Source organism: Bos mutus, chromosome 4, assembly GCF_027580195.1.
Source record: "Bos mutus isolate GX-2022 chromosome 4, NWIPB_WYAK_1.1, whole genome shotgun sequence".
NCBI classification, from domain to species: domain Eukaryota; kingdom Metazoa; phylum Chordata; class Mammalia; order Artiodactyla; family Bovidae; genus Bos; species Bos mutus.
The window spans coordinates 27,516,126-27,542,693 of NC_091620.1; the positions used below are offsets into that span (position 1 = coordinate 27,516,126).

The window sequence follows — 26,568 nt, forward strand, 5'->3', positions numbered from 1 at the left end:
ATAACTTCAAGTGATGTACGAAAAGGTTTGGAGTTCATTTTTGTGGAAAGACTTTAAATTGGTGTTAGAACCACTAAACATCTTCAGATGGTACTATGAGGAAAAAAAGAAAAAGTTTTGATAAATATATGACTGTAACTGCTGTTTCTGACTAAAATAATAACCATCTAACCACTTGTTTCTAAGGCACTGCCTCTTCCAGCACTTTCAAGTAGCTGTGACATTAAGTACTGTCATCACAATCCATCAACTAACCACCCTTGTGCATTTGGTCTACGTTTTCTACACAAATGGTGCAAATTTTGTTTTCCAACAGTTTGTTGATTAAAGTGATCAACAACCTGAACAAAATATCACCACTAGTGATTTTTAATTAACAAAGACTTTATCTTAGTGATTTTAGTTTTGTTCCACTTCATTTGGCAGAATTTTTATCTGGATTGTACAGATACATAATTTCCTAGTGAGTGTATGTTAGGACCAAAAGATAAATTAATATCAGCACATTATAAATATTTAGCCTGCTAAATATTTGTAATTATTTTTACATCCATTTATTTCTAACTTGTTCTACAGCACTTAAATGTTTGCAAGTTTCATTCTAAAATTTATACTACAGGAAAGTTGCAGCTCATTTTCACCCATGGATCATCACGTTCTTCATTTGTAAACATCTGAGGTTTTTATGAAAATTAAACATTCCCCTGTATTTCTTTAAATTTCATTCAAAGCACTTTAATGATAGATGCAACTTAAATTTTCAGTTTTTTTTTTTAAAGACCGCACATTTACTGATGTTAATATGAAGGCAGTAGTAAATAGCTTACTGAAATTTTATGGATGCAGACAATCCCTGCACAACCACTTCTTACAATATTAGTTTATTTCTTTAAATACTGCTAAAAAAGGAAGATTGGGGTGTAAACCCTGCTTTTTCCCCCTCTCCCAAGTAAAATCTTAGATGACTACTTTAGATAATATTTGATTCCTACTGAAAAATTTAAAAAATAATAAATTTTTGTCCATTTTTGTAATCAAGATTTTAGGGAAAACAGAAGTACATCTATCTTTAATGAAATATTGGGCAGGTTTTTGTGTATCAATATTCTGTATTTTTTAGGGAATACTTTATTTTTAAATAATTTTTAGTAATTTTTGTCAAATTATAATTTTAAAAGGTACAGCAGGAGAATATACCATGTTTTTATATAGGTTCACATGTGAACTTAGGAGGGACCCTGTCCATCTATATACTTTTTATATAAAATTTAAAATGTTGAAGATCCACAAGGTCATAATAAAATGATTTTATAGCTAGAAAAGCATTTACCCTTCCCAGTGCTTTGCACTAAAATATACTGTGAAAGGAAAGTAGAAAGACTGTAACTTGCTGGAAATGTTCTATATTGAATGTACACGTGCTCTTGTTGGAAAAATGTACTATATGTGATGGAAATAAACAAGACTCGAAGTTATTTCAGCTAAATGTGCTTCAGCGAAGGTGCATTGGTTGAAACTTAAATGTTTTATTATCAAATTTAAATTTATTCAGTGACTGAGCGGCTACACTTGAAATTTATCCTGATCGTTTTATTTTTAAGAGTTAGAGTGATAATTTCTCTTTAATTTAAAAACAGATTTACTTTTCCACATATGGAAAACTTGTACTTATAGGTCTAACTTTAATGATTAATAGCATAATATATTTAGGGAACTAAATGTGTAGGTGTTATTTCATTTATAAACCATCTTCATTAGTGGCACATTATTAAACCTGTATGTTTGACTTTTGCAAGGTGTTATCTTTTATGCATTCCTACACACACAAGACATATTCCAAAGATATTTTTCCAGACTTAACTGCCTATAACAAACGGAAAGATAATGAGGATTCCTAAAAACCTTGGGGTAGCTCTTTGCTGCAGCTTCCCATGTGTATGCCAGCCTTTTCCTTTCTACTTTACTTGTTAAATCCTGTAGGGAAGAAAGAGAAATAGCCTGATGCTTGTGGAGCCCAATTGCAGCAATTCCCTTCCTCCACTCACTTGTTTTCACAGGACCATTCACATAGTTTGTCTCCTCAGTCATAACATTAGGGCCACAGAGCAGGAATTTAGGAGGGAGCATCAAGGGTTCCAAGGACTATAAAAAGATTTCATCTGGGTCATAGAGTTAAAACAAAACAAAACAAAACACCACTATGTCAGGACTTGTCCAAATTAGAAGGGCCTGGAGAGATTAAGAATATTTTATCATAGTAGCTAAATTAATGGATCATGGGCGACATAGGAGTTAGAGAACTCAGACCAGTTAAGAAGAGTAGAATGAACACGTAAGAAGTGATTAGAAATTCTTTGTTCTTCGTATTCCTTTCTGGTCTTCATCCTTAACTTTTTGATTTTATTTTGACTCTTGGGCTTTGTCATCTCAAGAGGATCAGGCTTTAGGCTTTTGAGAAAAGGCCTAAGAAATTTGTGCCGGAAGCTTTTTGCATGTAGGCTGTATAAGCAAGTATTTGTGGCACTTTTTGTTGTGGAGTGAGGGGGAGTAGTGGTTAATCAGGTAAAGAACTATCAAGAATGCCTTACTTTAAGATCTATCTCTGGGTACAAATTATCTACCTTTGCTGCTGTTTGATCAACAGTTTTTCTATAGAATTCAACTTACTTCTTCCCTGAAGATATCTTTTACTCCTAAATTATATTGGTGGAAGAGGAAAAACAATAAAAGGTATGGCTTGCACTTCAACTTTTTAAGTTTGTATAGTGCAAGTGAGAACTGGATGAGTATGGCTGACACTAAGCAGGTGGTTTTTTTGTTTATTTTTTTATTTGATCATGATGTGCTACCTGTGGGATTTTAGTTCCCTGACCAGGTTTCAAACCTGGGCCCTTAGCAGTGAGAGTGTGGAGTCCTAACCATTAGACTGCTGTGGAATTCCCTAAGCAGGTGTTGATTGTTTAACATTGCAGATACACTTTGAATTCACAGTAACCATTTTTGCGGTTCATGTCCCTCCCCCCGCCACCCCCACCCTTTCTCCCTGCTTCAAGAACAAAACCTTTTTAAACAGTGTGTACATTCTTAAATAATAATAAATTATCCATCCTTAATTTTTAGCCTAGTTTTATTTATATACACACATAAAGATAGGATTTTGCTCATATATATATATATACACACACACACACACACACACAGACATGTATATAAATTTTGGCTCATGTATATATATACCCCCATATATATAAAATTTGGCTTATGTATATATACACACACCAAATTTTCAGTTGACACCTTGCTTGTATTGTTGAAAAGTACCTTCACTTTAGGAATGTGTATTTGTTACATTGCTTTATGGTCAGTAGGCTGTTCTATTCAGTTTGCTTTAGAGAGCCTATGGATGCAGTGAATTGAAGTGAAGTCGCTCAGTCGTGTCTGACTCTTTGTGACCCCATGGACTGTAGCCTACCAAGCTCCTCTGTCCATGGGATTTTCCAGGCATTAGCACTGGAGTGGATTGCCATTTCCTTCTCCATGGATGCAGTAGTGGGGAAGTTTTATGGTTTTGCTATGGGTTTGAACTTGTGGGTATAGAGAGAGAACTTTCCCAGTAGTTGTTACGGCAAGTAGATATGGAGATACAGGCCCAAGTAAGTATCATTTCCTCCTGTGAAGTAACAAAAGATGTCTTCAAATGGCATGACCACTGAGAAAAATTTGAAATGCTTCTGTAACTGCAGAAATTAGGTCTCCAGATTTCCTGTAGTGGCCTAGAGAAATAATCTAGATCCTTAGGAGTTCTAGAATTTACTTTTCTAGCGGAATCTTTAGATTACCAGGATTATGATTCAGACAGGGTCTTATAGTTGACCTCTTGCTGAGCTGTAAGATATGGGCAGCATGAAGTTGGCTGTGCTGTTAGGCAAAATCCTTTTCTATTCTGTGGTATTCTTTCCCTCTTCTCTGACTTTAAAAGCTAATGGAAACCTCAAGATGGAAGAGGAGTAAGTATCAGCAGTCTTAAGATTGGCTAGTAGTTGTTTCTTTTCTAAGGCATTTGGCCCATGACAGAATTGTAGGGAAAAATGTTTCATTTAAACTGGGCTTCCCTGGTGTTTCAGCAGTAAAGTATCTACCTGCCAGTGCCAGAGATTGGAGGAGGAAATTACAAACCCAGCAGTATTCTTGCCTGGGAAATCCATGGACAGAGACCTGGTGGGCTACAGTCGGTGGAGTCACAAAGAGTTGGACATGACTTAGCAACTAAACAAGAACTTTGGCTTTTCTAACTTCCAGATTCTTTCCTCTTCTCCCTTATAATTTGTTTCTGCACTCTTTTCCTTTGACCTCTTGTGAGCTTCTCATTTCAGTTGAGTTCAGTTGCTCAGTCGTGTCCAACTCTTTGCAACCCCATGAACTACTGCAGCACGCCAGGTTTCCCTGTTTTCCATCACCGACTCCCAGAAACTACTCAAACTCATATCCATCGCATCAGTGATGCCATGCAACCATATCATCCTCTGTCGTCCCCTTCTCCTCCCACCTTCAATCTTCCCCAGCATCAGGGTCTTTTCCAGTGAGTCAGTTCTTTGCATCAGGTGGCCAAAGTATGGGAGTTTCAGCTTCAACATCAGTCCTTCCCATGAATATTCAGGATTAATCTCCTTTAGAATGGATTGGTTGGATCTCCTTGCATTCCAAGGGACTTTCAAGAGTCTTCTCCAACACCACAGTTTAAAAGCATCCATTCTTCGGTGCTTAGCTTTCTTTATAGAGTTCAACTCTCACGTTCATACGAGACTGTTGGAAAAACCATAGCCTTGACTTAGATGGACCTTCGTCGGCAAAGTAGTGTCTCTGCTTTTTAATGCTATCTACGTTGGTCATAACTTTTCTTTGAAGGAGGAAACATCTTTTAATTTCATGGGTGGAGTCACCATCTGCAGTGATTTTGGAGCCCCAAAAAATAAAGTCTGACACTGTTTCCACATGAAAAATAAAAGTCTGACACTGTTTCCCATGAAGTGATGGGGCCAGATGCCATCATCTTTGTTTTTTGAATGTTGAGTTTTAAGCCAACCTTTTCACTCTTCTTTTACCTTCATCAAGAGGCTCTTTAGTTCTTGTTCACTTTCTGCCATAAGGGTGGTGTCATCTGCATATCTGAAGTTAATGATATTTCTCCCGGCAGTCTGATTCCAGGTTATGCTTCATCCAGCCTGGCATTTCACATGATGTACTCTGCATATAAGTTAAATAAGCAGGGTGACAAAATACAGCCTTGACGTACTCCTTTCCCAGTTTGGAACCGGTCTTTGGTTCCATTTCCAGTTCTAACTCTTTTTTCTTGACCTGCATACAGATTTCTCAGGAGGCAGGTCAGTTGGTCTGGTATTCCCATCTCTTGAAGAATTTTCCATAGTTTGTTGTGATCCACACAGTTAAAGGCTTTGGCATAGTCAATAAAGCAGAAGTAGATGGTTTTCTTGGAGAAGGCAATGGCACCCCACTCCAGTACTCTTGCCTGGAAAATCTCATGGACGGAGGAGCCTGGAAGGCTGAGGGTCAGACACAACTGAGTGACTTCACTTTGACTTTTCACTTTCATGCACTGGAGAAAGAAATGGCAACCCACTCCAGTGTTCTTGCCTGGAGAATCCCAGGGATGGGGGAGCCTGGTGGGCTGCCGTCTATGGGGTCGCACAGAGTCGGACACAACTGAAGTGACTTAGCAGCAGCAGCAGCAGATGGTTTTCTGAAACTCTCTTGCTTTTTCGATGATCCAGCAGATGTTGGCAATTTGATCTCTAGTTCCTCTGCCTTTTCTAAATCCAGCTTGAACATCTGGAAATTTGTGGTTCATGTACCGTTGATGCCTGGTTTGGAGAATTTTGAGCATTACTTTGCTAGTGTGTGAGATGAGTGCAATTGTGTGGTAGTTTGAGCATTCTTTGGCATTGCCTTTCTTTGGGATTGGCCCAAAGAAAACTGACCTTTTCCAGTCCTGTGGCCACTACTGAATTTTCCAAATTTGCTTGCATATTGAGTGCAGCACTTTCACAGCATCATCTTTTAGGATTTGAAATAGCTCAACTGGAATTCCATCACCTCCACTAGCTTTGTTCAAAGTGACGCTTCCTAAGGCCCACTTGGCTTTGCATTCCAGGATGTCTGGCTCTAGGTGAGTGATCACACGATCATGGTTATCTGGGTCATGAAGATCTTTTTTGTATAGTTCTTCTGTGTATTCTTGCCACCTCTTAATATCTTCTGCTTCTGTTAGGTCCATGCCATTTCTGTCCTTTATTGTGCCCATCTTTGCATGAAGTTTTCCGTTTGTATCTCTAATATTCTTGAAGAGATCTCTAGTCTTTCCCATTCTATTGTTTTCCTCTATTTCTTTGCATTGAGCACTGAGGAAGGCTTTCTTTATCTCTCCTTGCTATTCTTTGGAACTCTGCATTCAAATGGGTATATCTTTCCTTTTCCCCTTTGCCTTTAGCTTCTCTTTTCAGCTATTTGTAAGGCCTCCTCAGACAACTGTTTTGCCATTTTGCATTTCTTTTGCTTGGGGGTGGTCTTGATCACTGCCTCCTAAACTATGTTCGAACCTCTGTCCACAGTTCTTCAGGCGCTCTATCAGATCTAATCCCTTGAATCTGTTTTTCACTTCCACTGTATTATCATAAGGGATTTGATTTAGGTCATACCTGAATGGTCTAGTGATTTTCTCTACTTTCTTCAATTTAAATCTGAATTTGGCAATAAGGAGTTCATGATCTGAGCCACAGTCTGCTCCTGATCTTGTTTTTGCTGATTGTATGGAGCATCTCCATCTTTGGCTGCAAAGAATATAATCAATCTGATTTTGGTGTTGACCATCTGGTGATGTCCATGTGTAGAGTCTTTTCTTATGTTGTTGGAAGACGGTGTTTGCTACGACCAGTGCATTCTCTTGGCAAAACTCTATTAGCCTTTCCTACTTCATTCTGTACTCCAAGGCCAAATTTGCCTGTTACTCCAAGTATTTCTTGACTTCCTACTTTTGCATTCTAATCCCCTATAATGAGAAAAGCATCTTTTTTGGATGTTAGTCCTAGAAGGTCTTGTAGGTCTTCATATAACTGTTCAGCTTCTTCAGCATTACTGGTCGGGGTATAGACTGAGCTGAGCTTCTAGCTCTTTTCTTTTTTCTCTTCTGGTTAATTAACAGATCATTAGTACTAAGATCGCTAAAACATTTTTTTAAGAAGGTAAGAGGGTGGAAAGAGAGCTCATTTCTTCCTGAATTTTTATCAATCTATACTCAATTTGTCAGGTTTATTATTTTTCAAGCTTCTTTATCTGCATATAATCACCACTGTCATGCCGCAAACGGAGGGGAATTTATTGAATACCGAAGGTGCATCTGCTTCAGACTTGGAGGTTTTACTGCCTGTGCACACTCAGCAGAATTAATTTGCTTGATTGTGTATTTTTAACTACATCTTGATAATTTTGTTTAGTGTCTTGTACGTTTTATATATATACCCAGGCACTATAAGTACATGTTTGATGTTACAATAAGTTACTACTTTTTAGTAGTAGTAAAACCTTTTCCATCTAAATTGTGCTGTCATATACTTTGAGACGTTTGGGTCTTAATCTCCTAAACTTCTGTTATCTCAGTATTGATAGATTTAATTTATTTTAGAAAGTGCCACCAGCACTAAAATGAGAGTTCATAGTAATAAGGAGAATTTCTTAGTATTAGCCAATAGTAATTAGCATTCATGGAGTGCTTACTATATACCAAGTACTTTGTTAATCTTTTACATGCCTGATGCCTGTAATCCACCAACAACTCTATGAAGTAAGAACTGTTCCTTTATTAACATCACTTTACAGAACAGAAAAATAGAAGCTTAGAGAAGGTCCTTGTCATGTTACAGTAATTGTTAGATATGATTGCTATAATGTGAAATTTCACAGTATAAATGTGGGATTTTTTTCATTACCTTGTAAAGTTAAGTTTAAATGAAAATGTTTCCTTAGAAGAGAGTTCATTGCTGTGTATTAGATTTTAGCTGCCGCTTTTGTGTTTAATTGGGAAATGACGACCAACTATATTATTACTTGTTACCAGTTTTCTTCTAATCTGATGTTATTGGCTTATCATTCCTACTTCTATGTTATTCATTTATCTTGAAAAAGGTATTGGTAGTCTTAAACACATTCATTGTAAGTTAGGCTTGTTTTTATAACAACCCATCTGTCCTAAAATTCTCATTAATATCTGTTATATCACACAATATTTTGGTTTTGGGCATATGTGAAATACTGACATGGAGCAAATATTGAGTAACATAGTTGAAAGACTATGAACTAATTATTTAAAAGCAAGTATTTAGTTGTAGAAAGTGGATTCTTCAGGAGAGCATGATTTGGGCCAGGTCGGGAATTGCTTTGGTGAATGTGTCGTGAAGAGAAAAGTAACGGTACTTTTCACAGGTCTTGCCAGTGGTAGTCATTAGTGGAAGTATTCCACGTTTCACCTGAGGCCCAAGAAGTGTTATATTATCTGCTGAGAGATTTCAGTGGCATACCTGCCTGTTACTGATCATGGATTTTTTAACCATAAAATGACAATTTTAGAAATTTTTGTGTATGGGGATAATTGCAATACCAGAGAACCTTTGTCCCTCAGTTTGGATAAACTCTTATATCTTGAACTGCAGATCAAGTGCTAGGGTTACCATTCTTGGGTTGTCTGGCTTCATGACTCTGACAGTCAAATTCTTACGTCAGGTATCTGAGCATATTCCTGATATACAAAACATTGTAATGTTTAAGCAATAGAATGATGTGGTTGAAAAAAATAGCCAAACCCAAACAAACGAATAATCCCACTTTGAATGCTTGAATAACTTGCAGCCTATCTGGGTGTCCTGCTCTATATTAATCTGGTAACACTTTCTGTGTAAGAGTGTGTACTAATGTTATTTTCAGAGGAGAAATTACCAGGGTGAAGCCTAAATGCATAGAACTCTTTATAACCCAGGTTTTGAATATTAGTTAATTCCTTCTATCTGTGGAATTATCTTGAAAAGAAATTAGCTCTGAGAAATGGAACTGTGGCTTTTAGACAGAGTTTCTTTCTAAGCTGTGCAAAAATAATATTTTTAAAAAGTTGAGACTCTTCTTGGCTATACGGATGCTTTGGTAGACCTAAATTCCAAAGTACCTGGTTGTGTCTGGTAGTTTTTATTTTGGATGAGAAGAAAAAGTGAGGAATACTTCTAAGAAAAAAAAAAAAAAAAGCTAAATACTAGAAACATTGTGTGTACAAGTGATTGAATTATATGAAGAAAATAACTTTCGGGGAGAAGAGTTGTTTGTAGTGTTCTTGGGTTTTTGACATATAAATTGTTGGGATCATTCTGTATAAGCTTCTGTAGGAGAGTGGCCATGCCATTTTCATGCCTTTTGCTCATTAGATTATTAACTGAGTTCCTTGGAATCCAACATTTGGACAGTTGTAGATGTTTGAGACTTTCTGAGCTTCATTCTCCTTTCCTTTGAATGGGCAAGCTCTGAGGACATAAGATAGGCTAATGGGATTGTCATAGAGTTAGGCACGAACTCACTTAGTGAAATTTGTGAGTCATCTTCTATATTTATATCCCCAAGTTAAACTTTCCTCACCACGTTTTCATGATTTTCCAATTTATCCTTTCTTTGCCTGCCTATCCTTTCTTTGCCTGACTAGCTACCTGTTGTTCCTTATGATTGTAAGTGGACAAAATCACTTATTTGCCTTGAAATTTGGATACATAAAAAAATATAACAGAGGAAGAAACTTTTAAAGGAGATGGTTTTGTTGCCTTTATCTGCCCTGGATCTCTTTTCGGTTCTAAGTGTATAATTATAATGATACGAATTGTTAATTTGTAAGGTTTAAGATACTTCTTTGAAGGTCATTTCTTTCGGAGACAGTTAACTGGAGCTAAAGAACACAATGTCTTCAAACCACAGATTCTGCAAGATGGAAGTGAGACCCAGCCACCACTCAATTTGCCAGGTCATCTGATTGCACATGTGTGACCCTTTATAAAGCATCATGCTACTCTTTTTATTGTTGGAAGCACAGAGTTTTAAAATTGATCCATAGCTGGTAAAGAGAGGTTTCTTTGAGAGCATTGTGGGGATAAGAGAGAAATGGCTCGGCCTTAAGAGAGTCTAGGAATAATCGTATAGACTGGCTTCACCATGTAGATTTCAACTAAGTACTAGAGAAACCAGGAAAAAGTAATGCAACTCTAATGACTGGGTGTTACCCTCTTAGCAGCAGGAGTATGGCTTCTCGGCTGCTATTAGCCCTTCTCAGACTCTGCTTTTACCTTAAAAAAAAAAAAAAAAAACCTTTTACCTCATTTGGTATCTTAGTGTAGTACATAACTGCCTCATTACTTCTGCTGCTTGTCTTCTCTGTGTTTTTCAGCTACTTTCCCTCTCCATATAGCTTGAATTTAGCCTGCTAAAAGAGACAATCTGGTTCCATTAGCTGCATTTTTGTTGGGCAGATCTCCCATGCCAGGCCTGTTTGTGGGTTGCTGGCCATACTTTTGCTGTTCCTGGGAACGTTGGTCCTGCTGTTGGTGATTGTGATAGCAGAGTCAGTGCCATAAAACATGGCCCTGGACCCAGTAAAGGGGAGTTTTTGGTGCCAGTCTTCTAAAAGAGGGATCAGTATTTCACTTTCGGAATGTTATAACCTTTCCAGTCTACGTGATTTTCTTCCACTTTAAAGGTTATAGAATTAAAGGTAACCTGTGGGCTTGATTATTTGTTAATATAGCATCAACAATCCTTTCCATGCTGAGAAAAATGTGAGAAAAATGTGAGAAGAGTTCTCTGATCAGCACCTGCAGTTCCTTTCCTGAACTGGTGCTGTTGCCATCTTTGGCTTTGTAGATTCAGAGACAGCCTGGAGTTTCCACTCAAAAAGAGCCATTCCATTTCCTGTAACAGCATATTAGGCCGTTCTGTCAGTTGCTGTGATTTTCCAGACACCCACAATTATGCTGCACAATTTGAGTTGGTGATTTAGTGAATCCTTAAAGTACTGCTTCTGCTCTTGTATTTTCCACATTTGGGCATACTCTGCAATAGCTGCTTTATATCGTCTCATTCATTCCTTCAACGACAGGCACTACTGAGTGTCATCATGTGTCTGGCACCATTTCCTTCTGGGAAAACAGAATCACACAGTGGTTAAAGCATGGATTTTCAAGAATCAGGCATACTGGAGTTCAAGCCATGTCTCCTTTGCTTACTAACTGTAGTTTGGGCAAGTTACTTAGTTTTCCTAAGCTTCAGTTTTTTTGTCTGTAAAATGACGGTATTAGAAACTATAGTATATATAGGTTTGTTGTGGGAATTTATAAAAGTTTAATGATGTATGTAGTATACTTAGCACAATGCCTGGCTCATGAGCTCAATAAATATATGTTAATTCGGTTACAGTGATCACTACAATTGCTGTGAGTTGGCTGCCAAAATACTTTCCAGCACTTGGCAAATAGTTCCTGTTATCTTGCTTTGCCATTTGATATTTGTTGCCTTTTCGTTGGTATTAATCCAACCGTTTAAGAAAAAGTCAGATGTAAAATCTGTGATAAAGTCAAGATGGACAGCGGTTTATTAAGTTAGAGCATATTATTTTATGGGTGGCTTATTTTTGGCAGCAGCTTTTGCTAATTGTTCAAGAAATTGTTAAACTTTTTGATATAATTTTGCTTCTTTGTGATTAATATCTTATAGAACAAAGCATAATTTTTAGTAGCAAAACTCAGAACAGCTTTCAGTTTTATTATTTATTGTAAACATTAGGCTATGGGTACAAGAACATATTCTGAGTTTACAAGTAAGAATTACATCTTGTCTTTGATTCACTGATGCCTCCCAGTGTGCCTGGCATATAATTGGTGCTAAGAGAATGTTGAAGGAAGGAAAGAAGGAAAGCAGGAACATTACATCAGTTATTTTCAGGCTTATTTTAGTCCACAATATGTCTTTGCTTGTAAGTTTATTTTCCTGTTACCTCATCTTCTAATCTATATAGCTTCTCTACCTGTGTATTTCTCTTTGTTTCTGTTACTGATGGCTTCTGTTTCCTGACTTTTTTATTTGACCCTCCTAACTTCTGCTATTCGGAGAAGGTAGTGGCACTCCACTACAGTACTCTTGCCTGGAAAATCCCATGGACGGAGAAGCCTGGTAGGCTCCAGTCCATGGGGTAGCTAAGAGTAGGGAACGACTAAGCGACTTCATTTTGACTTTTCACTTGCATGCACTGGAGAAGGAAATGGCAACCCACTGCAGTATTCTTGCCTGGAGAATCCCAGGGATGGGGGAGCCTGATGGGCTGCTGTCTATGGGGTTGCACAGAGTCGGACACGACTGAAGCGACTTAGCAGCAGCAGCAGCAACTTCTGCCGTTGCTACTAAGTAATGGTGACAGGTTCAGTTTCATGGGAGTGCTGTATTGACTGTGTACCCTAACAAATGGTCTATAATCAATTCCGCACTGTATGGATGTACATTTAGTGACTTTTTGATAATTTTTTTAAAGATTTGCCTTGGTTTAATTCATGTCTATGGAATTCTGTGAAATGCAGTTCACATTTCACTTTTAGATTCCACTCCCAAATGTAAACAAAGTATACAGTTGTTGATCGCCTCTCCTTTTATTTATGTTATCTTAGGAATTAGAATTAGTTATTTCAGTTATCCGATTCTCACATCTCTTCTTCAGAACTTTTACCTTGTTCTTAAAGCCTTCAGCCCTATTTTTCTTCCTTAATAAGAGGCAGCCTTGCCTATATCATGGCAAAAGTAGGAAACATTTCTTTACTCTCCCCTTTGGCATCACAGTTTTTTTTTGTCTTCTGTCTTTGGTTCTTTGAAGGAAGACGTGTTCTTCCTTTCCAAACTTAACACTTCTACCTTTGCCAGTCAGTCTTCCTCAAACCTTTCTCCAGCAACCCTTCTCTCTGTCCTCCTCTCCACTTCTATCTTCCTTTCCCCAAACTTCTCCCCTTTGACCTACAAACATGGCCCAAATCCCTTTTAGTCAGTAAGTGAACTTCCCCTCCAGACTATCTTCAGTCTAGTTACTGCCATCTGTTCCTCTTTACTTTCACTGTCAAACTTCCATTAAATTCAGTTCAGTCTCTCAGTCGTGTCCAACTCTTTGCAACCCCATGGACTGCAGCACACCAAGCTTCCCTGTCCATCACCAACTCCCGGAGCTTACTCAAACTCCTGTCCCTCGAGTCGGTGATGCTATCCAACCATCTCATCCTCTGTCATCCCCTTCTCCTCCTGCCTTCAATCTTTCCCAGCATCAGAGTCTTTTCAAATGAGTCATTTCTTCACATCAGGTGGCCAAAGTATTAGAGTTTCAGCTTCAGCATCAGTCCTTTCAACAAATATTCAGGACTGATTACCTTTAGGATTGCCTGGTTGGATCTGCTTGCAGTAAAAGGGACTCTAAAGAATCTTTCTCAACACCAGTTCAAAAGCATCAATTGTTTGTCACTCAGCTTTCTTTAGAGCCCAACACTCATCCGTATGTGACTACTGGAAAAACCATAGCTTTGATTAGACGAACCTTTGTTGGCAAAGCAATGTCTCTTCTTTTTAATATGCTATCTAGGTTGGTCATAGCTTTTCTTCCAAGGAGCAAGCATCTTTTAATTTCATGGCTAAAGTCACCATCTGCAGTGATTTTAGAGCCCAGAAAAATAAAGTCAGCCACTTTCCATTGTTTCCCCATCTATTTTCCATGAAGTGATGGGATTGGATGCCATGATCTTAGTTTTCTGAATGTTGAGTTTTAAGCCAAATTTTTCACTCTCCTCTTTTACTTTCATCAAGAGGCTCTTTAGTTCTTCTTCACTTTCTGCCATAACAATGGTGTCATCTGCATATCTAAAGTTATTGATATTTCTCCCAGCAATCTTGATTCCAGCTTGTGCTTCATCCAGCCTGGTGTTTCGAATGATGTACTCTGCATATAAGTTAAATAAGCAGGGTGACAATATATAGCCTTGACATACTCCTTTCCTGATTTGGAACCAGTCTGTTGTTCCATGTCTAGTTCTAACTGTTACTTCTTGACCTGCGTACAGATTTCTCAAGAAGCAGGTCAGGTGGTCTGGTATTCCCATCTCTTGAAGAATTTTCCAGTTTGTTGTGATCCACACAGTCAAAGGCTTTGGCATAGTCAGTAAGCAGAAGTAGATGTTTTTCTGGAACTCTCTTGGTTTTCCTCTGCCTTTTCTAAATCTAGCTTGAACATCTAGAAGTTAACAATTCACGTACTGTTGAAGCCTGGCCTGGAGAATTTTGAGCGTTACTTTACTAGCGTGTGAGATGAGTGCAGTTGTCCGGTAGTTTGGTTTTCTTAAACTTCCATTAGGCTCTCAGAATACTTTAGCACTAATTTCACTACTGTAGTTGCCTATTTTGTTGTCTCCCCTCTCTGTCAAACTCTCAGGAGACCTGTGCCTTGGTCATCATTGATTCTCCAGCGCCTAGGGCAGTTCCTGGTACATAGTAGGCATTCAGCAAATATTTATTGAATGAATGACAATATTGAGCCATACCTATACCCTTCACGTGTGAATCATCTGTAGTTTTTTCCTACCCCTACATTTCTGTTGAAAGTTCACTTGAAGGGCATCAGTGACCACATAAATGCTAAACCTAATGCCTTCTTGCTTCCCATTGTACTTGATCCCTCTATGACCGTTGTGAAAAGTGAAAGTTGTTCAATAGTGTCCGAGTCTTTGTGACCCCATGGACTGTATAGTTCATGGAATTCTCCAGGCCAGGATACTGGAGTGGGGAGCCTTTCTCCTCTCCAGGGGATCCCCAACCCAGGGATAAAACCCAGGTCTCCTGCACTGCAGACAGATTCTTTACCAGCTAAGCCACAAGGAAAGCCCCTATGACCATTAATGCTTAGAAAAATTTACGATTCCAACATTTTCATGGTCACTTATAACTGGATCACTTTGGGCTGGTCTCAGCATGGTATTGCATCCAAAAGAAACAGACAGACTTCCAAAGCTTTGGAAAATGATGAACCTTTTACAGTTTTACAGAAATCTTCTAAGAAGATAGAAAGGTACAGTTACATTAAGCTCAGCAGACTTCATTTAAGTTTTCTCCCATCTCTTCCCAAATCCTCATACAGCTTGGCAGCTTCACTCAACCTCCCTTCTGTAACATTTGCCCCAAAATCTTCTGTAAATTTCCTACCAAAACCTTTTTTTTAAAATATAGGTATAATCTCTTTTTAGAAATTATTTATTTACTTATTTATTTTTGCTTGCACTGGGTCTTCATCGCAGTGCTTGGACTTCTCACCACAGTTGCTTCTCTCATTGTGGAGCACAGGCCCTGGGTGCATGGGCTTCAGTGGTTGTAGCACTTGGGCTCAATGGTTGTGGCGCCCACGCTTTAGTTGCTAGATGCTTGTGGAATCTTCCAGGACTAGGGATCGAACCATGTCCCCTGCATGAGCAGGTGGATTCCTATTCACTGAACCACCAGGGAATCCCCCTACCAAAATCTCTTGTCCACTTTTTTCACCATCTGGTTCTCCTCTTTTTTCTAAGAATGACTCTATTCTTACCAATTTAAATCACTTACCAGTTTACTCACGTTAGCCTCTCAGCTTCTTCCTACTCTTTTCTATAACCTTTTATCTTGTTCAGCATTTCAGAAATCTAGAGGCATTCTCTTGATTTCATTTTTTTTTTTTTGTCCTTACCAGTTTTCTTTGCATGATTTCACTTAATTTTAAAACTTTAGCTCAGACACCGTTTTTTTCGTTGAGTGTATCCTGATCTGGGTTTGGCTGGGTCCCTCTTGTGTGTGCCTATAGTGCCCCATATATAACTAAATTGAAGTTATCTATTTGTGTCTTTAAGCATCTTAAGGACTCTGGAATGTGTGTGTGTGTGTGTGTGTTGCTCATTTGTGTCTGACTCTGCAACATCATGGACTGTAGACTCCTCTGTCCATGGAATTCTCCAGGCAAGAATACTAGAGTGGGTAACCATTCCCTTCTCCAAGGGGTCTTCCTGACCCAGGAATCGAATCTGAGTGTCTTGCATTGCAGGCAGGTTTCTTCACCATCTGAGCCATCAGGGAAGCCCTGGAACATGGTGGATGCTGATAAATATTTATTGAACTAACACTTCTGTGAGTTCTGATTCTTCCTCTCTTGGTACTGACTTTTTATTTTGTTTCTAGGCCTTTAAACATGATCAGACTTTCCTTACTCCTTTTTCTTTGTTTTTGTTTTTTTTTTTTTGTTAATACTCCTTTGCTGATTCCTCTCTCCTAAAGTATCACTTATTACTTCTGTGGAGATGACCCCAGACCTATTTTCTAGTCTAGTGATTCTGATAATTAGACCATTTGTTTTCAAAGTTACATGTCAGGCATCTCCACCTGGATATTTCTCCATATCTTACTTAAAAGCAACAGAAACTCAGTAAACCAAACTTACCTTCTTTTTAAGCTTGTTCCTCCTTTATGTGTTCCCTGTTTCAGTTATTTACACTCCTACCTTCCTGGTAACCTGGGCTAATTAGAATCCTAGGAATTACCTTGACTTCTTTCTGTCTCTTACATACTTTACCTGATCAGTGGTCAGTGTCTGTCCGTCCTGCCTTTGGATGTGTCTCACACTTGGCTTTTCCTTGCCATCTCCACCTTTGGTATTAATAGTTTAGTTAGGACTCCTATCTCTTACCTACACTGCTGCAGTAATCTCTTAACTGACCTCTAATCTGTCTTCCACGCTGCTGTCAGAACTATCTTCGTAAAACACAGACAGCTCTGTTGTTACTATATGTTCACTGCTCAACTAAGTTACTCATTGTCAGGTCTCAGCTTAAATTTCATTTCTAAATAAAGACAGTCTAAAATTATGTCCCTTATAGTTCTGTTTTACATGCCTTCCCATATTGTCAGCTAATACAATTTTTAGTTATGTTTATATTTGTGCATTAGTTTGTTTAGTGTGTGTCTTCCCACTGGAGAGATTTATGTAAGAGACTGGGAGAGTTGTATAGAGCCTGTGCCTAGCACAATGCTTGGGACATTAAAAAAATCTTTGTTGAATGAGTAGATGAATAATAGATAGCTTATCAGTATAGGAAAACAGGAGATAGCAAAGGCAGAAAAGCTTTAGAAGCTTCCTACATTTTCCCGGACCTTGGTCTGTAGTTCTGCCCTTTCTGAAATAATGGGCTTCTCCCTTCTGCCATTTGCATTTATTTCACTAAGGATATGAGTCAACAGTTGCATTACCCCACACTCACGCTAATGCTCATATGACTATAGTTGATTTGGGGACTGTAGGGTGGTGGCAGCTAAGCTTTGTTTACCTGTTATAAATGCATAGGTGGTGCCCTAGCCATGCAGGCAAACAAGTATTTGCTAAGTTGAGTTAACCCAGATTCTTTTTTAGCCTCTTGAGTGATTCAGGCCTTTGTACCACATGTTAATTAAAGTGTTTGTTACTTGAAGGACTAGTTGTATTTTACATGAGGTATTTATTTGCCTGTTAAAGACTAAAGATTTTAATTTAGCAAACTTCTATTGAATGGAAAATGAAAAAATTATTTTAAAATATCCAGAAACAATAAGCAAATTAAACTCCCCTTCCCCATGGAGCCTGTTCAGGTTTCAAAAGTCAAAGAATTTCATAAGTATTCTTCAGATTTCACTGTCTTAGGCTGACTGTATCCATTTCATAGGCATTTTGAGCTCCTGCTTGTGTGAGGCACTGAGTTAGGTGCTAGGACTACAGAGAGAAGAAGTGCAGTTCCTTTTCTCAAGTACTATGAAAGAAGAACACATTATAAGGATACACAGAAGTGGAATTGTAAGGCACACTGGGATTGGTGAGGCTTTTCATAATTCATCCATCCATTTTTAAGTTGAGTTTTGGAAGAGTTAGCTAGGCAAACTTTCCAGGTAGGTACAGAGGACATGAGACCCCATATAAACCAAGGAAAGGAATTACAGCCAAATCAAGAAAGGTCTTATATACCGAGTAGTTTGAATCATACTTTTAAAATTAGGGGTAGCTGCTGAAGGATTTTAAAAACCAGGAGCATCTGATAGCATTGAGGAGACTAAATTGGAGACAGGATAAGGGTAAGACTTACGGTGAAGAAATCAAGCAGAAGCCACATACACTGTATTCATAAATAATACCTTGAATTTATATATTTTGCCTAAAGTTATTATGTAGTTCTGTATTAGTTCCTTAGTTCATATGGTTACAGAATCTCTTGAGAGGATAGTTTTTGTTTTGTTTTGACATTTTTTCATGTAGTAAAGCGCACATCACTTTCAATTACCCAGATCCAACTCACAGTTTTAATCAATGGAAAAGTAGAACTGGCACCACCTGACTTCCTCATTTTGTGCATTTTGGGTGGAGCTGACTCTTGAGTGTGAAGGTTGTGATAGGAAATAATACCAGTTACTTGCAAGAAAATACTGGAAGAGGGTGGCCAAATGTCCTGGAATAGGTATGGTTTTCTCATACTTTAGAACCCTGCCCTGTTGAAAATTGTATCTAGATGCATATTAATCTTAAATTTGAGCCTGTTTGTCACTTTTGATAAATCTTTAGCATGTCATCACTCCTGTAAAGTATTCTATCAAGAAAATGTGGCAACATAATTTTTTTTTTTGCCAAGTTACTATTTAAAATCAGACTATGACTAAAACTAAACTAACTTTATTTTGTTCATGTTTCCATCATCATTTTGCTTATCACACAGATTTTAAGTTCTTTTTCTTCTGTGAATCTGTTCCTCATAGCTCCAGCCCATGGTGACCTCTTTCTCTGTTGAACTCACAACATTTATCTTTTTTCCCCCTCTTTATTCTTTGTTATTAGTGCATTATTATTTAACTACAGGGTTCCCATGATTATACTCTAAACCTACTGAGACTCAAGACTAACAGTTTTGCTCTGCAGCATGTAAGGTTATGAATGAATGGATCATCAGGCCTGTCCCCATTTTCTGTTCTTCAGATGTCAGTGTCCTCTCTTCATGTCCTGTTTTTACTGGTCTAAAGCTTCTATTGCTCTACCCTTGGCTACCCTGGGTCTGCTGGTATCTTGTGTTTATGAAGATTATGAAGGATTTTTAGGAGGTTTTTGGGCCAATTTTAGGGAAATACAGGGGTGATTTTCTAGCTTTTTCCTGCCTCAGAATCCTATTAAAAAGCTTCCACAAAGATTCTACCTCTTTTGTATCAAAATGTTTTGAGAGTTGTGAGTATGTGTGTGTGCATGTATATAAACGGAGGACTAGCCAGATTATGTATTTGTTGGGTGTAGTTTGTGGGATCTCATTTCCCTCAGCAGGGATTGAACCCAAGCCAACAGCAGTAAAAAATCCGGAATCCTAACCACTAGGCCATCAAGAAACTCCCAGGACTAACCAGATTTTTACTTTTGGAACAGAATAAAAAGAAAGAAGACAAATTTTTATCAAGTTCACAAACATAAATTTTCTTCCCAGACTTCCTTACTATGCTGCTTTTGTAGCCTAATGGGAACAGAGCAGGCTGCAAAGTAAGGCTCATAGTTATTTTATTTAGCTATCTGGTATTTACATTTTGTATACACCTTCTTTTGAGCCAGAATTCTCTTGAATTGTAGATGGGAACTCTAGAGATGTAGTTTAACCTCATTTTAAATGGAGAAAACTGAGGTAAGTGATTGCATGAAGTCAATGAAGCAGTCAGGAATAGAGACCAGACATCTCTTAAAGATGATTTTAGTAGATAATAACGTATACATGTTAACAAAGTTAAACAGTACAAAGAGATGTACTGTGAAAGGTAAGTTTTTTTCCTACCCTATCTCTTGGTTCTCGAATTCTCTTCCCATGAGTTAAGAAGTTAGTTTCCAGTCCAGTTTTCTTGGGCTTTCATGATGTTTTATGTGTATATAATCATACAAATGTATATATTCACCTTTACCAAATGGAAGCATACTATACACACTTTTCTGTTCCTGGTGGTTTTTTTTTGCCCCCACTTTTTAGCATTAAGTCTGAAAATTGTAGAACCCATATATTTTTATGCCTTGGTCCATGAACTTTCTTATATAGCCTATCAGACAACTAACTTTAGTTACTGTGAACAAAGTATTATTCTTTACTTTTAGCATATCAGATTGAGTACCTCATGTGCAACATAATGTGTTTCACATTTCTTTCAGAGAGATCATGGTCACTGATTTATTTTATGATAAATATTAAAGTTAAAAAATTAGTGAAATGTGCATAATAATTATTACTGCTAGTTACCAAAAAGAGCTTATTGGGATATTTTCTTTTCTATATGAGAAAGAAATGGTAGGTGAAATTTTCAGGGAAATCATTTACTTTTAAACTTGTGTAAAAACCTGTATGGTATGTTCCAAACAGTTTTATATCTCAGTGCCAGTGATAAGCAGTGGTGCTATAAATATTAAACCACAAATATTCATTTTCTAAATTTAAAAATCTCTAACTTCATATGCTAATCACAGAAATATAGTTTTTCATTTGTTTCTTAAAACAGTTTATATGTCATCTGTATAAAAATATATCCTTAGTTTTGATCATTCACGGTTTTATTTTGGCTAGCTTATCTGTCAGTGCAATTATTGCTTTATTTTTCATACATTAATGGGGCCTGTTAAAACTGCTTGATTTTAGATCTTTTGGACCAAACTGTATCACAGAAGACAAATCCATTGAAAAAAAAAGTGTACCATACCAAGTGTCCATGATAGGGTTCAGAGGCCAAGTGTTTATATTCGATTACTAGTAATCCTGCGTTCTCCCTAAAGATGGCAGTACTTCTCCACATATCATTCACTAATGCTGTTTGAAAATAGTATTAATTATAACTCCATTATTGACTGGAAAAAATCAGACTAAAAGTGTATTTTCATAATGATACCACAGTAGTTAAAATTCAGTAGTAGTACAAATAAAATTGTATCCATGAGGTTCACAGCATTGGTTCAACTTCTGTGTGTGTTATCCTTGACCATGGACACAGGGTCCTAACTGCATTCTGACTTTGGAATTCTTGATGTGATGCTGTGAACATCTTGTCAAAAATTGTGATAAGTCATGTTAGGACCTGGCTGTATTTATTATTAGATCTTTCGCCTCTGGAGATGTTATCAGAAAACAAAAACTGACAAAACACCCCAAACAGAACAAAACCCATAAGTAACTGCCTATTGCATATATTTGTGGACATGAGAAATGTTTTGGTATTTATTCTTCAGTAAAAGTTTGTATGTCCAAGTTCTTGAACATTTACTTTTTGCTTAGGTGACTAGTTCTTTTAATAGATGAAACAGTTACTTATTGGTGCCAGAAAAACAAAAATAAATCTTCAGCCTTCTCTGCTGTAGAAACTAAACTCTAAATTCACAAGGTTCACTGGAACATGGAGAAACAATGCTATATTTTGTTCCTCCTTTTTCCGTTATTCCCATTTCGAATTAAATTGTTCTTGTATGCATGTGTTTGAAATCACATGGCATTGTAATTTGAAGATGGTGAACAGCAAGACAGAGGGCAGGCTAGCTTCCCTGTTAGACCTCACACTTACCTTTGACATGGTCACTGCTTTCTAAAGCTGGTCCTATTGGTTCATCTAGGGCCATTATTGATTCAACTAGCAAGATGACTAGGTGCTTAAGGACTGTGTCATTCTAGCCAGTCTTACAGATAAATATTTAAGTATAAATACCACAATGATGTTGTTGTTTAGTTGCTAAGTCATATCTTAGTGACTGCCTATACTATAGCCTGCCAGGCTCCTCTGTCCGTGGCATTTCCCACGCAAGACTACTGGAGTGGGTTGCCATTTCTTTCCCCAGGAGATCTTCCTGCCCCAGGGATCAAACTTTATCTCCTTGTTGGCCGGTGGGTTCTTTACCACTGAGCCACCTTTGTTGTTCAGTTGCTCAGTCGTGTCTGACTCTTTGCAACTCCATGGTTTGCGGCAGGCCAGGCTTCCTTGTCCTTCACTATCTTTCAGGGTTTGCTCAAACTCCTGTTCATTGGCGCCATCCAACTATCTCATCCTCTGTTGCCCCCTTCTCCTCTTACCCTCTTTCCCAGTATCAGTGTCTTTTCCAATGAGTTAGCTCTTCGCATCAGATGGCCAAAGTATTGGAGCTTCAGCACCAGTCCTTCCAGTGAATATTCAGGATTTATTTCCTTTAGCATTGAATGCTTTGATCTTCTTGCTGTCCAAGGGACTCTCAGGAGTTCTCCAGCACCACAGTTGGAAAACCTCAATTCTTTGGAGCTCAGCCTTCTTTATGGTCCAACTCTCACATCCTTACATGACTACTGGAAAAACCATAGCTTTGACTACATGAACCTTTGTCTCCTGGGAAGCCCAAAATACTGGTTTTTAAGTTTGTCGTGAGATATATCAGGGACACTGACTTCTGTTTATGGTTCAGTGTAATTTTCCCCAATAGACAAATATACATGGAAAACTAATCTGAAGATTTCTTGATGAAGAACATTGAATCAGCTCTTAGTGACCCTTATCTGTAAGCTCTGGTAGTATGATATGTTCAGTTTTCCCATAGGAATATACTTGCCACTCAGACTAGATATTCATCAATTCTCAGAGCAAATTTCTAGTAGACCACAATGCAGACAGATGGCCAGCTTTTGTTTTCTTGATTTCTTTCTCCTTTAGCAAAGTTTTTCTGCATCAGAGTTTAATAAAATTGCACTAATTATGTCAAACAGCCCAATGCCTGGCATACAATAAACGATAATAAGTGTAACTGTTGTTAAGTTCAGGTTACTTTGGTATACTTTTAATGTCAAAGACCATCTTTTGGGCCATTTCTTTGGGTTACTAATCAATCTCATCTTTCACATTTTAAGTTACTTTCATTGTTTAATTTCTTTTTCTTTTAACTCCTTAATTGCATTTATCATTAGTGTTGAATCCATGAGCTAATGAATTAGGCCAATCCCTTTTGGCTCTGTATGATTCTGCTATCGTTTTGTTGTTGACATACTGATACTTTTAAAATTTAAGTTTCTTATTCCAAAATACCCCATTCCCCACAGTTCTTCTGTTTATAATGTGAATCTATTGAAAGAGATAGTCTTCAAGTTACTGCTCAGCATAATTTTGTATCTTGTTTGAATAGATGTAAGTTGTAGGCCTTTCCATCTAATCAGTTTATCTTCATTTCAGATCTGCTTAAATTCTTTTTCATAAAGTTATTTTGAAAGTGGTCTGAATTCTTACAATAGTAGGATGACCATGGGAGTTGGGAGGCATGGTTGGACAAACTAGGGGTAGAGGAACAATGGCGGTAAACTCAACAGTCAACATTGACGTTACGGATCTGGCAAATACAGACTTGAAAAATCAAATTTTGTGTGTGAAAATGAGTACAGAAAGGAATAATTGAGGTCAGTTGATCTGTCACTCCAGCAACAATTGTTGTCAGCTTTTTCCTCTCCATCATTCTGGGGATAAGTTATTCTTTTAAAAATGGCAAAATAGGTTTAGGGAAATTGGAGAAATTGCCACAGCTCTTTCTAATGTTTGTAAAAATACAGATTATAATGCATTTTTGAAACTGGTGGTCTCATGATAATACACATTTTAGGACAGTCATAAATAGAAAAAATTGCAGGAATTCATTAAAAAAAAAAATGGATAGGTCATTTCAGACTGCAGTTAATCAGGGAAAGCTTATTACAATGGCTGAGGGTCTCGAGCATTTGAATACATGAGAGGAGGGAGAGAACATTGTATGTTAGGGAAGTGGAGAGTCAAGTGGTTTGATGTGAAGTTTGTTAAATATGGTCCATGAAAGAGAATTGAGGCTGCTGCCGCCGCCAAGTTGCTTCAGTCGTGTCCGACTCTGTGCAACCCCATAGATGGCAGCCCACCAGGCTCCCCCGTCCCTGGGACTCTCCAGGCAAGAACGCTGGAGTGGGTTGCCATTTCCTTCTCCAATGCATGAAAGTGAAAAGTGAAAGTGAAGTCGCTCAGTCGTGTCTGATTCCTAGTGACCTCATGGTGAATTGGGGCACTGCTTGTCAAATGATATCATTTACTCCAGAGTTGGAAAAAAATGAGCCCCACGCCATTTCCATTCATCATGTAACTGGATAAAACTACTGAAGTCTCTTGGTACATCGGGCTTCACATTTTCATGTGCTCTCTCATGTCATCACAAATTTCATTTTAGGACTCTTTGGAAATTGGAAAGGCTGTCAACATCTTCAAAATAATCTCTCTCCCCTACTGTCTGATAATTACTCAAATGGCAGAAAAAGTTTGATAGCACTCAGAGGTCAGATGTGCACCTGTGACATCAGGCATGCATCATGGTTTTCCTTCTCTGATGAGGAGGGGATAGCCACGTGTCATTGGAAGGGATAGCCATGCCTCATTACTTTCCATGTCAGCAGCTGTTACCACCTTTCCAAGAGGTATTGCCAAGAGATGGGAACAGAATATGATGTTTTTTCTCTACTAGACAGAAATTTGCTGCCTTTCCAGAGGTCTTAATTGAAATTGAAGGCAGAGGAAATAATGGGACTTGACTTTGGCTTGAAACTCTGGGAGGAATTTAGTGTTCTAGTACACAGGCTGCCTTAATCTGACAAAGCATTCTATGGAATTCGGCTTTGGTTCTGTGTACCTTTGTGAGTCAAGGAATTCAACACTTATGGCCATGGAGAATAAAGTTACAATTGATTATCAAAGGTTATCTATGTGTTACTATGTCAAAGACCATATTAGAATTTCAAATCAAGCCAGGTTTTTACTGAGATTTACTATTGAGCTGTTAAAATTTTAAAATTTCTTTCAGGAAGTCACTATTTTTCCTGCAAGAAAGGATGAAGGAGGGATTCCTTTCTTTGTAAATATTGCTTTTTCTATATTGCTTATGTTCAGGAAATCAGTTTCTAGTGCAGTGAAGTATATGGTGTATGTATGCATTTCTGTGCATGCTTCTGGAAGACAAAGTCCATGTCTAATCAGAATCTCACTAGTCTTTGACTCCCCTGAAAGATTAAGAACTAATAACTTCGCTAGTGTGGAAACAATGGGATGCTCTGGATGAATCTGAGCAAAGGAATGACAGGAAATTAGAAAGCTCATCTGAAGAATAATGAGATGAAAAGCTTTGGCAGGACTGAAGGGTGATTTAGGGATTCAGGTTAGCCTTAGGGTTGGAGTTATCTGAATAATCTGAAGGTAATTTTCTAGATAGAGCTTTTCAAAGGAAGGAATCTCAAATTATCTTTTTTTTTTTTTTTTTTTGAGCACAGTGCTTGAGACATAACAGACACTCAAAAATTTTGAATTGAAATTGCTGTACAACACACCAGATGAAAGTTGGATGATAGCATCAAAAATAAATGTTCTTCTGTCTTATCTGCATTTAATCCTGCTATGTTAAATCATTTGGTGTAAAATAAGGATTTTGGAGAGACACTGCTTTATAAAAAGTTCATACACACTTTTTGTTCAGCAGTTGGTTAACACAAATTTTTGGCCACTTAGTATTTGTTCTTTCTGTATGTTTTATTTCTGATAATTTTTTAAAATTCTACAAAAATGAGTGTCTCTAGACATGATTGTTTTATCCCATACCTACCTACAGAGGGAAGGAAAAACTTGCAGGGTGGTGTGGTTGATTAGATCATCCTCTGGTTAAGCAACATTCCAATAAACAGCTTGGATTTATGAAAATCCAAAATTATGGAAAAATTAAGGAAAATCTCACAAATCTGAGGTCCCTTTGGCCTAAAATATCATTGGAATTTATGTATTAATGGATCTTCTATCAGTTCAATAACAAAGCCTTATAATTCCTTCCATTTGTTATGGTGGTATAAAATTTTATTATCACCCAAAAGATTCCCTTGATGTTAGTAAGAGCTAAAAACTTAAATTTGTTATGACTGGAAAACCAAGATATAAGGTTTTGACTAGTTTATTGTAATACTTTAGTTTTGCTCCCACTAAGTTCCTTCAAGTTGAAGAGCAAGTTATTGAATACATTGTTAAAAAATTGGTATTATCTAAAACATTTGTTCCAAAAGTGTGGTAACTTTTTTTTTTTCCAGCAAACCTTGTGTTCCCAAGTCTGTGGAGATTACAAATCAAATTAGGTTCATTAGAAGCTCAGAAAGTCTTTTTTTTCACCTGAAGTAGGAATACTTAATAAAGGTCTAACTTCACAGAAGACAGTGGTTTTGATTCACTGCATAATGTTTAAGGCATAAACTGCTCTGAAATATTGTGATTTACTCAGAACTTTTGAGGAGGATAAATTACTTCTGTGGAAATCATTCATTCATTCTTAAAATCTTTTGATGTCCATCACTTTGCTACACAATGTAAAACATAATTTTGAATTGGTAGAAAGAATGGGTACATAAGAATAGACTAAGTGCCATT

At 37.6% G+C, this 26,568-nt stretch overlaps 1 protein-coding gene across 2 annotated transcripts in view; it reads left to right on the forward strand.

The window, feature by feature from the left end:
- ZNF800 (zinc finger protein 800) overlaps positions 1-26,568 on the forward strand; it is a 50,081-nt gene that overhangs the window by 22,388 nt on the left and 1,125 nt on the right. Inside the window, exon 6 of one of the 2 annotated variants that reach the window (XM_070369277.1) lies at positions 1-26,568. The exons of the other annotated variant lie outside the window; for it this stretch is intronic. Within the exon in view, the coding sequence (XP_070225378.1) occupies position 1 (1 nt within the window). The 3' untranslated portion in view covers positions 2-26,568. 2 annotated transcript variants of the gene reach the window in all.